The sequence below is a fragment of the Fukomys damarensis genome, unplaced genomic scaffold (assembly GCF_012274545.1).
Source record: "Fukomys damarensis isolate Sample0158 unplaced genomic scaffold, DMR_v1.0_HiC HiC_scaffold_32, whole genome shotgun sequence".
In the NCBI taxonomy this organism is placed as follows: Eukaryota; Metazoa; Chordata; class Mammalia; order Rodentia; family Bathyergidae; genus Fukomys; species Fukomys damarensis.
In genome coordinates, this window is record NW_022900944.1 from 17,116,524 (window position 1) to 17,128,821 (window position 12,298).

At 41.1% G+C, this 12,298-nt stretch overlaps 1 protein-coding gene and 1 long non-coding RNA gene across 4 annotated transcripts in view; one reads left to right on the plus strand and one right to left on the minus strand.

Annotated features, from left to right (window-relative positions):
* Thap9 (THAP domain containing 9) overlaps positions 1–1,811 on the minus strand; it is a 16,488-nt gene extending 14,677 nt beyond the window's left edge. The window contains exon 1 of the mRNA XM_010628947.3: positions 1,708–1,811. Coding sequence (XP_010627249.1) covers positions 1,708–1,787 — 80 coding nt within the window. The 5' untranslated portion in view covers positions 1,788–1,811. The remainder of the gene's footprint in view (positions 1–1,707) is intronic.
* Positions 1,812–1,895: 84 nt separating this feature from the next.
* Positions 1,896–9,836, plus strand: LOC104865438. 3 transcript variants are annotated; one of them, XR_781151.3, is made up of 6 exons: positions 1,896–2,154; positions 2,327–2,463; positions 3,201–3,253; positions 4,210–4,734; positions 7,164–7,241; positions 9,389–9,836. It is a non-coding gene; the product is annotated as an uncharacterized LOC104865438 (long non-coding RNA). The 3 variants fall into 3 exon arrangements; XR_781150.3 differs by having other exon boundaries at positions 3,201–3,706; positions 4,661–4,734; positions 9,389–9,833; XR_781152.3 differs by having other exon boundaries at positions 4,661–4,734; positions 9,389–9,822.
* The last annotated feature ends 2,462 nt before the right edge of the window (positions 9,837–12,298 follow it).

The following is a 12,298-nucleotide window of genomic DNA, read 5'->3' on the forward strand; positions in this document are numbered from 1 at the left end:
CAAAATAAAAAAAAAAAAAAAAAAAGAATACGTGAGGCTATAAATGCACTCAAAAGACCTCTGAGTGGGGGGAGGGTTGCTACAGGGTCTCCCTGTGTAGTTCAGGCTGGCCTTAAGTCACAGCAAGACTCCTACCACTGCTTCTCTGGTGTTGGGTGTACAGGCGTGTACCCCACTCGTGACTCTGAAAAGCACTTTTTAAACTGTAAAGAATTACCCAAATTTGTTCTTTCCTGAGAAAAGTCATGATACTTGATGAAAAGGACAGGAAATTGCTTTGCCAATAAAGGTAAGGCAGATCTACTTACTTCATTTCACTGCACTTTTCTTAGCTAATGGCGTTTATTTGCAAAGCAGCTTTTACACAGAATAGGTATAATTTCTAACCATCCAAGGAACCATCAAAAATTGGCTGGTAGATGGGGGTGGTGGCAAATGCCCGTAATCCTAGCATTGTGAGACTAAGAGGATCATAAATTTGTGGCTGGCCTGAGCAATTTAGTGACTTATAGTAGCTCAGTGATAAGGTCCTGGGTTCGAGTTTCAGTACCGATCCATTAATAAAATAACAAAGAGAACTCTGTAATTGAGGACTAAGTCTCAGGAGATAAACAAGAATATAATTATAGGGCCGGGCGTGGTGGTGAACGCCTGTAATCCCAGTACTCGGGAGGCTGAGGCAGGAGGATCACTGTGAGTTCGAGACCAGCCTGGGCTATGTAGTGAGTTCCAGGTCAGTCTCAACTACATAGTGAGACCTTGTCTCCAAAAAAACAAAACAAAACAAAAAAGAATGCAATTATAGCATATATACAGGGATCAGACTCATTAAAAACAACAACGACTTGCAAAGACAGCCACGCAAGATCGAAACTCCTTAATCTGGCATTTAAAGTTTTTTGGTAATTTGTCTCCAAGGTATGCTTCGCTACATTTTATCTGCACGTTGCACACAATTCCTACTTTAAGTGGCTCCCTCCTCCCATTCATACCCTTGAAATTCATTTTTGTTTGTTTCTTCTCATACAAATGCTTCCTCTTGGCTTAACTCTTAATCATATTAACATCTTGCCAGGGTACCTCTGCCTGTGCCGCCGTTTGTGTGAGAATTAATCCTACCCACACCTCTACTTTACAACATCGCTTTAAACATTGTACTTCAATGACCTTACACCACCGGGTGCCACGAATTCAGTTTAGACTGATCTCAAATTCTACCCCACTCTTGAGCCAGATGAAATTTCCTTGCCATGACCAACCACATCTAGCCAGAATCGGACCGGCTTTGTGGATATGGGCTGAGAGCAAACAATCTGAAACTTTAGGCAGTAGAGGCGAAAAATTCGATCCATACTCCTGTTTCCGAAGAAAGTAAGTTCTGCCACGGAAGCGCTACGAGTGCAATCACTCTCCCTACTTCCCTGTCTTCCAGACACCTCACGTTAGACCCCAAGACCACCACAGGGAACCAGGACTCCGATAAAGGAACCTCAAAGGCCACCGGACAAGCGGGTCAGAGGACAGCGCTCACAATCCACAATCGAGGGGAGCCAGAAGTAACCTAACTTCGGGGTCCCCACTACCACTCCCCGCCCTACGCTAGCACGTCACACGGACGGCGCCTCACCCCGCCCATCCCCCGCCTCTGCCCCGCGACCGCCAGGCCCTCCGTGGAGTTGGTGGTGCCGATCCTGCTTTCACACGCACTGGTGGAAGGAGAGGCCGCGCTCGCGACTCAGCACGGTGTCTCGGGTGCTGCAGCCCACTGCAGAGCAGCTTCGGGTCATCTCGTCACGTGGGGTCCACCTTCGAGATTCCCACGACAGATTGAGTCACCATGTGGTTAGTTCCACCCGCTGACTGGGCTGCTACGACCTATATTTATCAAGAAAGGCGGGCTTTAGAGGCCCGGAACTCCGCCCTTTACGCGCGATGCTCTAGCCAATCATAGGCACGTCGTGTAGCGACAGCCAATCGGAAAGGCCGGTTCACGGAACCGCGCCCCTGAAGCCTTCAGGGTTCGGCTGCAACGTGGCTGGTGCTGTGTGTTAGAGGTGTTTTTAGTCTGGTCGTTCACGTCCGGATCTATCCCGCGCCATCGCGCTTTCAGTGAGGCAGAGCGTCAAAATCCGAATCGGAGAGGCAGAATCAGAAGTGAGTCGAATCCGGGGCATGCCGATGGGCCCCCGGCGGCGATCCCTGAGACGAGCGTAAGGGGAGAAAAGGATGGAGGGGGTCGAATAAAACGTGAGGCTTAAGAAATGTGGGAGGCAATCGAGCCGAAGTGAATGAGGTCAGAATCGTTTTCTTGTGTTTTTCCTTGCAGCGCTGTGCTGGGGAGTGATAGACGAGTTGTTGGGGTGTTTGGCGACATGTCTGTGACTCCAGGGGAGACGGAGGATGCACCAATTGTTAATGCAGGGAGCCTTGCCGCGATGGGAGAAGTGAGGGAAATCGAGTAAGGTAAGTGCAGTCATAGAGGTCTCAGAGAAGGGATGGGGTGATCGAACTGAAGCTTTTTTTATTTTGGGTTTTTGTTTTTTTCTTTTGACACAGGGTCTCGATGGGCTTTGACCTCACTATGTAGCCCTGGCTGGCCTCGAACTCGCGGCGATCCTTCTAGCCTCAGCCTCCCAAGTGCTGGGATTACAGATGTGTGCCACCACGCCGGGCAAAATAATTGATATGTACTATCACGTATATAAGTGCCAGCATTTTTGTTTTTGTACGCAATTTTTAGTAATACATCTTGGAGCTTTGGGGGAAAGCATTGGTCTCCAGGGGAGGTGCTGGGCACAACATGTTTGCTTTGTTGTTAAAATATTCAGCAGAAAACAGGACGTGGTTTAAAATACCGTTGCTTTGTGTGTTGCGGGTATTGAACCCGGGGACCTTTGCACTGAGCTGCATTCCCAGGCTTCTTTTTAAATTTTGAAAATTAGCTAAGTCAGTTAGGTGGCCCAGGCTGGGTTTCCACTTGCCATCCAGCTGCTGCGCCTCTGCTGGGATTGCAGGTGTCCTTCACCACACTTGTTTTATATTTTTGTTGTAACAGTTTTGTGCATAGTTCTTAGCACTCTGCAGTTAGAGATTTAAAGTTTCGATGGCTTTTAGTATATGATTAGATTTGAGCGAGTTGTCCCAATCAATTTTAGAACAATTCGTTTTTTGAGATGAGCTGTCTCTGTGTTTTTCCCCAGGCTTACCTTGAACTGGAACTCGAGTTTGTCTCATCTCAGACTTCCGAGACCAGGTACCTGGGGCTGGCCAGTTTCAGAACGTTTTCACCACCCCCGTAAAAGAAGCTTTCTTAGTACCTCTCTCCCTGCAGTCCTTGGACAAATCTGATTTATTTTCTGTCTGTGGATTTGCCTGTTAATGGGTACTTAATACAGAGTTAATCATGAACTAATACATGGAATTTTGTGACTGGACTCTTAGTTCATCCATGCTTAATGTGTATTGGTATTTCATGTATTTTTGTTGAATTGTACTATATTAGAGGGCATGCTACGCTCTATTCATCAATTGGTGAACATTTGGATTTTTTAAACAGGGTTTGTTGTTTTGTTTGTTTTGCCTCTATAGAATAATACTGTGAATGGGGGAGCGGTGACCTTAGGACCTTGCACTTGCAAAGCCGGCTCAGCACCACTGAGCTAAATCCCCGGCCGAATACTGTGAATATTAATATACAAATTTTTGCGTGGGTATAAATTAAATTTTTATTTTTCTTAATACCTAAGAGTGGATTTGCTAGGTCATAACCAGGTTTAACCTTTTTTTTTTTTTTTGGTGATGTTGGCAATTGAACTTGGTGTTGCGCATTCAAGGCAAGGATTCTAGAACTGAGCTATATCCCCAGAGCTTTTCACTTTTACTATTTATTTATTTATTTTATTTATTTATTTATGCAGTACCTGGGATCGAACTTAGGACCTTGCTCTTGCAAGGCAGGCACTGGAACCACTGAGCTAAATCCCCAGCCCTCAGAACTTTTTATTTTGTGACAAGTCTTGGAGGCGGCAGATGTAAGAGTGCACCGTGGTTGTACCCAGCCTGACAACATTCTTTTAGTTATTTGTAAATGAGTTATTGAGAACTGCTTTTCAGCAGAGTAGATTTATTAAAATAGCACAGAGCTGTGGTGGTGAACCTAAGGGACTCGTGACTGCAGCAGGCTATTTGTATCATTGGAATCCCTAAAAGGTTCACCATCGTCGGATAGACCTATTAAATAACCAACTCTGGAAGCCAGAAGGGGTGGCTGCTATAGATATTCTTCGAGTATTTGGGACAGGGAGGTAGGTAGTACAACTGTTTTGTTCCTTTTTTGGGTTACTTTGCTTTATTGGTGATATTGAGGTTCTCAGTTTGATTTTTTTTGGGGGGACTATCTGGAATCGAACTCGGGACCTTGCACCTGCGAGGCAGGTGGCGGCCAAACCAGTTATTTGATATGCAGTGTATCTCTGCTATCCTTGCTTTCTCTAGTGACTTCATATCCAGTGATTAAACCTTTTCACTGCTGTTCACATAATGAACTGTTGTGATTATTGAGTACTTAAATGAGGATATATAAGTTTCACTAAAGGTAGTGTTACTGCCAGAGGCATTGACCATTGCAGAGAAGAATTTTAAAGGAAAATATCTTTTTTAGGAATTATGCTTTTGAAGGCGCTGGGAAAAGACATGTGGAACTTGGAAAATAATTGTTTGAAAAATGCAGGAAAGGTAGTGTATCATCTTTCTTTTTTAAATGTATTAAATATGCCTGAACTATAGCAGTGACTTGGAAATAAATGAAGGTCTGTTTCCGGTAAAAAATGAATTTCTAAAGGCTTTAGTGAGATCAAATTACCTATTTTATGGTATAGAATCTTATTGGCCACTTGGAAAAATGCTTATTGACCAGTTACGGGGTTTTAAAATAACTTTTTGTTTTGTTTTGAGACAGGGTCTCACCATGTAGTTCAGGCTGGCCTTCCACTCCCAGGCTGGTCCAGAACTCAGCCATCCTTTGTGATCTCATGGTCCCAGCCTCCAGAGAGCTGGGATCACAGGTGTGTGCCTTTACACTGGGTGACAGGATTTTCAAACATTACTTCTCCCAATAGTTTTGCTATCTAGGATTAGTGTGTTTGCTTGTTTCACATAGGCTCTTTTGTCAGATTCTTGGACAGTCTGTTAGAACTTTTCATTTGCTCTTGTTATAACTGAGTCATATTTTGCTGAGTTTTTCATCCTTTGAGCTTTTGTTACACAAAACCATGAAGTGTTGAAATTTTGATGACCAGATTTGGGGGGTGGGTTGAGATGGGGTCTCACTAGTTGGGACTGACCTGGAACTCACTATGTAGCCCAGGCTGGTCTCGAACTCACAGCAATCCTCCTGCCTCAGCCTCCCGAGTGGGATTACAGGCATGCGCCACCACACCCCGCTTTGGTGACCAGATTTGAGTTCTCTGCCACGTGAACCTCTTCATAGGCTGAGTGTTTTTGAAGCCATCATCTGGCTTTCCTGGAGAAAGGGGCCAATTAGAAGTTTGTTTTTGGAAACTTGACAGTTGGTCTAGGAAGACTGTACCATCACACCTGCCTTATTCTAGGTCACGGTGCTAGAGCACTGGCGGAGGAAAGGGCACCAGAGGTGAATACCAGGAGGTGTTGCAGGTCACTGGGGACTGACTTGGAGCCCAGCTACCACACTGTTAGACTTTTTTTTTTTTTTAATAGTCTTCTCTATTTTATCCTGTGTTTGTGGATGTTTATGTGTTTGATGTTTTTTGAGACAGTGTCTTGCTATGAAGTCTAGGCTAGTTCTAATTTCACTATAGCTCAGGCTGGCCTCAAACTCATGGCTCTTCCTGCCTCAGTCTCCCAAGTGCTGGGATTATAGGGTGTGCACCATCAACCCTGGTTCTTGGAGCCTTTTTCATTTTTCTAGGAAGTATTTGGAGAAGCTGACTGGAACTAAACTGAGTAGAATTGTAGTAGTGCTACACCTGTTATTTTCTGGAGTGCTAACCTGGAAAGGTTGAACTTCCTGTTCAGAGTTTTCCAACTAATAAACTCCAGTTGCTTATGCAGTTGTACAGATAAATGCCAAGGATGGACTGAAGGTACACTGAGGCACTCAGACTCCCCCCAAGCCTGATTTTTTTTTTTTTTAATCTAGTATGATGAGTACATTTTACTGAATACTTCTTTTCCTCCTCTGTGTGGGCCTCTGACCTTCATCAGCAAAAGTTGGACAGTGCCAAGGAAACAGAATGTCCCTAAATGGTAGAATATGAATTGCTTCCTAAGACTTGTGGTTTGGTTTTATAGTGCTGGGAATTGAACCCACAGCCTTCATACTGAGCTGTGTGCCCAACCTATTTTTAAAAAATCTTTCGAGACAGAGTCTTACTATGTTGACCAGACTGGGCTCAAACTTGATGTCCTCTGCCTCAGCCTTCCAGAGTGCTGGGATCACAGGTGTGCACCCACCACGCCTGGCCAATGAGAATCTTCAGTTCTGTTCTCTTCATCACTACTGTCAAGCTCATTATTATAACAGAAATAATCCTACTTCTTTTCCTTTAAAGTTTTAATTCTTCTAATAGTTGGATATCTCTTGTCTAATTCCAAAAGTAAGCATTGCATATAAAGCAAAGAATAACTACTTCTTTATTGTAATTCTCTTTTTCTGTCAGGCTGTGTGCTACAAAGGTGACTTCAACAAAGCAGATAGAGGGCCGGGGATTTAGCTCAGTGGTTCCATTGCCTGCCTCACAAGCACAAGGACCCGAGTTCGATCCCTGGTACCAAAACAAAAAACAAAGCAGATAGCGATACACTTGAGATAATCTTCATCCTGAGTTTTTTTTCCTAAATACTGTGAAAGTGGAGGCCTTACCTAGGTTGAACGTTAGAGATTTGAAGTTCATAAAAATGTATCGCATGTTTTTTAAAAGGCTAAACAATGAAAACAAACTTTATGAATAGAGTTTCAGAATAAGCTGAAAGTACAAATGTCCAATGATTAAACTTTCCACTGCTGTTCACATCATGACTTGTTGTGATTAATGTATGTGGATGAGGACATAAGAGAAAATTATGAGATTTAATGATAAATTTTCTGTTCACTGATTTCCCTGTGTGAATGTTTTTCTTCTTAGGATTAAAATGGAAGGGTGTTTTTCTTAGAGAACATCATTTGTCAGATTTATTTGATCAAGAATTTGAAGATTATTAAGGTAAGGCTTTGCAGTGTTGGGGACTGAAAATGGGAATCCAATTCTGTCATTAATTGGCCTTTTTTTGTTTGTTTGTTTTTTCACTTGATCTTAGCCCAAAGGCCAAGAAGTGATTTTTGTTTTTTGTTTTTTGTTTTTGAGAAAGGGTCTCACTATGTAGTTGAGACTGACCTGGAACTCACTGTATAGCTCAGGCTGGTCTCAAACTCACAGCGATCCTCCTACCTCAGCCTCCCGAGTGCTGGGATTGCAGGCATGCACCACCACGTCCCACCACTCCGGCTAAGAAGTGATTTTGTTTGTTTGTTTGTTTTTTGAGACATGATCTCACTAAGTAGTTCAAGCTGGCTTCAACTCAGGGTGATTCTCCTACCTTAGCCTCCCTAGTGCTGAGATTAGAGGTGTACATCACCACAACTGGCTAATTGGGCATTTTATCATCATTTTTCAAATTTGAGGGATATATATACAACTAATAAAGAGGCAAAATGTGGGCCGGGGGTTTAGCTCAGTGGTGTTGCCACCTGCTTTGCAAGCACAAGGTCCTAAGTTCAATCCCCGATACCCCCCCCAAAAAAAAGCAGAATGTTTTATGTTGCCTTGAGTTTGTTTTAGTTGATAACCTAAGTTTATAAACATTTTACAGTCCTCAATGAAAAGATTTATGAAATACATGCATTTAAAAAGAAAAACTAAAACACTTAATAGAATGGTTGCTGCTATTTTGATGAATTGGTGTACTGGCTGTTATAAAATAAATTGTATAACGCTTCCTCTGGAACCTTATTCTTTTTTGGTAGTGGGGATTGAACTCAGGTCCCTGCACTTGTAAGGTGGCAGAACCACAGAATTAAATCCCCAACCCTGGAACCTTATTCTTTAGAAAGACTTTTAAAGGTTATTGAAAGAAGGGAATCTGAATTCCCAAGAATTATCTTTGGACCATGTGCACATCCTAATTTGACATATTCATTCAATTATCTCCCAACACTGTTCTAGCCCCTATGAGCAATACTGTTTTGAAGCCAGCATTCCTTGGGAAAAGCTTCATTTAGTTTGGGGTGAGGTTGGATCAGCAGCTCACAGAAATTGATTAAAATTTAATTATGTTATGAAGAAATTTTTTTTAAGGTACCCATAGTCTTTGCAACAGTTTTCCAATATGCTTGAGTTTCATTCACCATTTACTTAAATCCAGTCTCCCAACAATATTGCTGAAAATGCAGTTGCAAGATTTTTAACTAAAAAGGCCATATAAACTTTTGTTGCTGTCTCTTTAACTCACGGTCCTTACACAAAAAAAGATGTATGTTATGAATTGATCTATTACATGATTCAAGATCTGCTAGTGATTGGTTCTTAGTAAGCATCTATTATTTAGCTCACAAATAGAGCGAAGGGCACACTTGTTGCCTCCTTTTCTAGTAGAGATGGAAATTGTGATGGTTCACAGAAGTGATAATCACAAGGAATTAAAGATGACAACAAAATTTTAAAAAATGACAGTGCTGGAAGTAAAATTGTGTATGATTAAGTGGAGGGGCCGGGGATTTAGTTTAGTGGTTCTGATGCCTGCCTTGCAAGTGCATGATGGTCCTACGTTCAATCCCCGGTACCAAAAAAAAAACGGGGGGTGGTGGAAAAATGGGGATCACAGATCACAGCAGTTAGCTCCTAGGTGCACATTAGCTAGTCACTTAACTTTTTTTTTTTTGAGACAGGTTCTCACTATGTAGTGGGCTGGCCTTGAACTCACAGCGACCCTGCCTCAGCCTCCCAGGTGTGCACCGCCACACCTGGCTTCCACTTAACTTTTCTACCTCAAGCGTCACTTGGGCAGGTGTCGTTTCAACCAGCTGATTCTTATTTGCATGAGATATGTTCAAACGTTTGTTTTATATCGACTATCTTTCATACTTTTTGTTTAGAATGTATTTGCCTTTGATATTTATTTCAAGTGAAATCTAATAAGTTGTGATTTTCTTTTACTAATTTATGTTTTATTTGTGAAAAATTAATTTTGTGCTCCACTGTATAACAACTTATAAGTATATTAGATATATTTTTGTTACTTTTATTTCACAATAATATGCTCATTAATATTATTCCATTTGCGATAAATGATCTTTTTCTATTCTGCATTTTAGTTACCACCTAAACTGTTTGAACCAGAGGACAGTACTGGTGAAGAATTGTTGATTAATGAATCAGGAAGTCATAGTGAACCTGAAGATGATTTTTTAGAAGTATCAGATGATGGATTTCATTCTGAGAATGAAGCTTCATACCATTCAGAGAATTTGTTGAACTTAATTTGGAAAATCCAATGCCTACTCTTCCTAAGTTTCCGTTCACCAATACACCTGGTGTAAATTTGTCATTTAGACAGGATACAGAGCCAGATATGTATATTAATTTGAATACAATAAAAACTAATATGCTGACCAATCAAAGCCTTCTGGAATTATAGGGAAGTTTTTTACATTTGGACTGGAAACCAAGTAATGCAGTTTTTTTTTCTATGTAGCCTACAAGGAATTATATATAAGCCAATATGTAAGTGGTATTGGTCTAAGGAAGATTGTATTGAAACCTTTTCAGTAAAGTGATGTCATAAGTGTTTTACTTTATTGAAATGTTATATTCATTTTGTAGATAATTTTTGCAGTGCTACTTGAATCTAAGCACATCTCATAAGCTTTCTACTGCACTTTCATCAATGACGAAAGTCTAATGCTATGTAAGGGTCAATTGGGATGGATTTAATTTATGCTTTTAAAAAGAGCAACATGTGATATCCAATCTTACATGTTTTGTGAATCCAAATCTGGATATATGCAGTCTTAATTTACATTGGAGAGGGCACAGTATTTGACAAATATAAAGACTGTTACATGGGTACACGAATTGTTTTGACTCGATGAAACCACTTTTGAACATGAGACATCGTCTTATTATAGACAATTTGTATATTTCTCCACTGTCTGATATTTTACAAGATGGACACGTTTGGGACACAGACTGAATAGGAAAGAAGTGCCAGAAGATTGATCCAATTTTAGTATGTGTGCTGCTGAAGCAAGCACTAGTACCAGAAGATCTGCAAAAGAAAAAACTTAGGGAGAAATGTTAGCCCATCAGAGGGGAAAACTGATGTACAGTGAAAAGACATTTTCTTGTTAGTTATCCATAATATAGAAATGATCTTTAAAGAAACAAAACAATAATTCTAGTAATGGTCAATGATTATAATTCTTGGTATTGACAGAAGTGACTGACATTTAACAAGTTATCCTGTCATTTACTATTTAGATTAAGGTCCAGTAGACCAAATCAAAACTACAGGGTAGTGGAACACCAACCAATGTCTATCATTGATGTCTTCACTCTTACCTTCAGAGGGTAGATACTTTGTTGAAGTTATACTGCCCACAGGTAAAAAGGAAAGGCCAAGAAGACAGTATTCAAAAAATGACAGTGCAGAGCTGGGGATTTAGCTCTGGTGCCACCGCCTGCCTGGCAAGTGTACAATATAAAATTCTATCCCCAGTACCAAAAAAATAAAACTGCAAAAGGCATTCATAGACTACTACTGTCCAGATTGTGACATTGCATTGTATATTGAATATCAATTTATCATACACTAAAGTTATGGACTAAATCTGGTGAAATTGTCACTTTCATATTTCCTCATAAAAACCCAAAGGTGTGGGGCCAGGGATTTAGCTCAGTGGTTCCGCTCCCTGCTTTGCAAGCGTAAGGACCAGAGTTCGATCCCCGGTACCAAAAAAACAAAATCCAAAGATGTAATTTTTAGTCTTCCTGTATTCAAACAATTGGACTAGTAAGTGGGTAAGCCTACATTATGAGCCATATCAAAAAAGACTGATGACCTTGAGAGTGCCAAGGTCTTGGAGTTCGATCTCCAGTGCTCAAACAAGACAAAAAATTTTTTTCCCATCTTTTAAATTTTGCACTAGAAGAAACAGCCATTAATGATTGAGAAGGAATGTTTACTTCTAATTTGATGAAATTAAAAACCCAACGTTTTGGCTGGCAGGCTGGGGCTGTTGCTGCATTAGAATAAAGGGTTTTTTTTGTTTGTTTGCTTTTGTTTTGTTTTGTTTTTTGAGACAGGATCTCACTATGTAGTTGAGACTGACCTGGAATTTGCTATGTAGCCCAGGCTGGTCTCGAACTCACAGCAATCCTCCTGCCTCAGCCTCCCGAGTGCTGGGATTATAGGCATGCACCATCACGCCCGGTTTAGAATAAAGCTAATTACAAGGATGCAAGCTGGTTTCATCCTTTCAAAAGGCACTGAGAGGGCTTGGGATATAGTTCAGTAGCACTGAGCCTGCCTCGAAAGCAAGCACAAGATCCAGAGCTCGATCCCCAGTACAAAAAAAAAAAGCTATGAATTGGTTGATGTTAAGCTCTTTAAAGCAGCAAGCTCAGATGAAGGCGATAACTGAAGTTGGCATCCAGATTTCAACATTGAGGGTCCTGGGCTGCACAGCAGAGCAAGACCCAACTGTGCCAAAAACTTAAGCAGGGTTCAGATCAGTGTTACTAACAATAGTTAACTAGGGCTGTTGGTGTTGCTGCTGTACAAGAAGCAGTTGTCCACAGCCAGAGAAGCTTAGTGAAGGCAAACCTGGTGTAAGAAGGGTTTGTGACAAAAAGATGAATGTGACTCAGGAAGAGATGATTGCAAAAGCCTTCACATGAAAAGAACTGTTAATTTCAAGGCATTAAAAGTACAAAGGATAAAATTTTGGTAGCTGATCTGAATTTAGGAGGACAATCGCCACAGTACAGAAATGACCCTCTTTTTTTTTTTTTTTTTTTTTTTTTTTTTTTTGATACCGGGTATCAAACTCGGGACCTTGCTTTTGCAAGGCAGGTGGTGGTACCACTGAACTAAATCCGCGGCCCCAACTCTCCTTATTTTAAATAATACAACAGGAAGGTCCAGTTCAAACTACTTGATAAATAAGGATATAATTTTCAGGATTTTTTATGGAGTTTATTGGTACATTTTAGGTATACAGTAC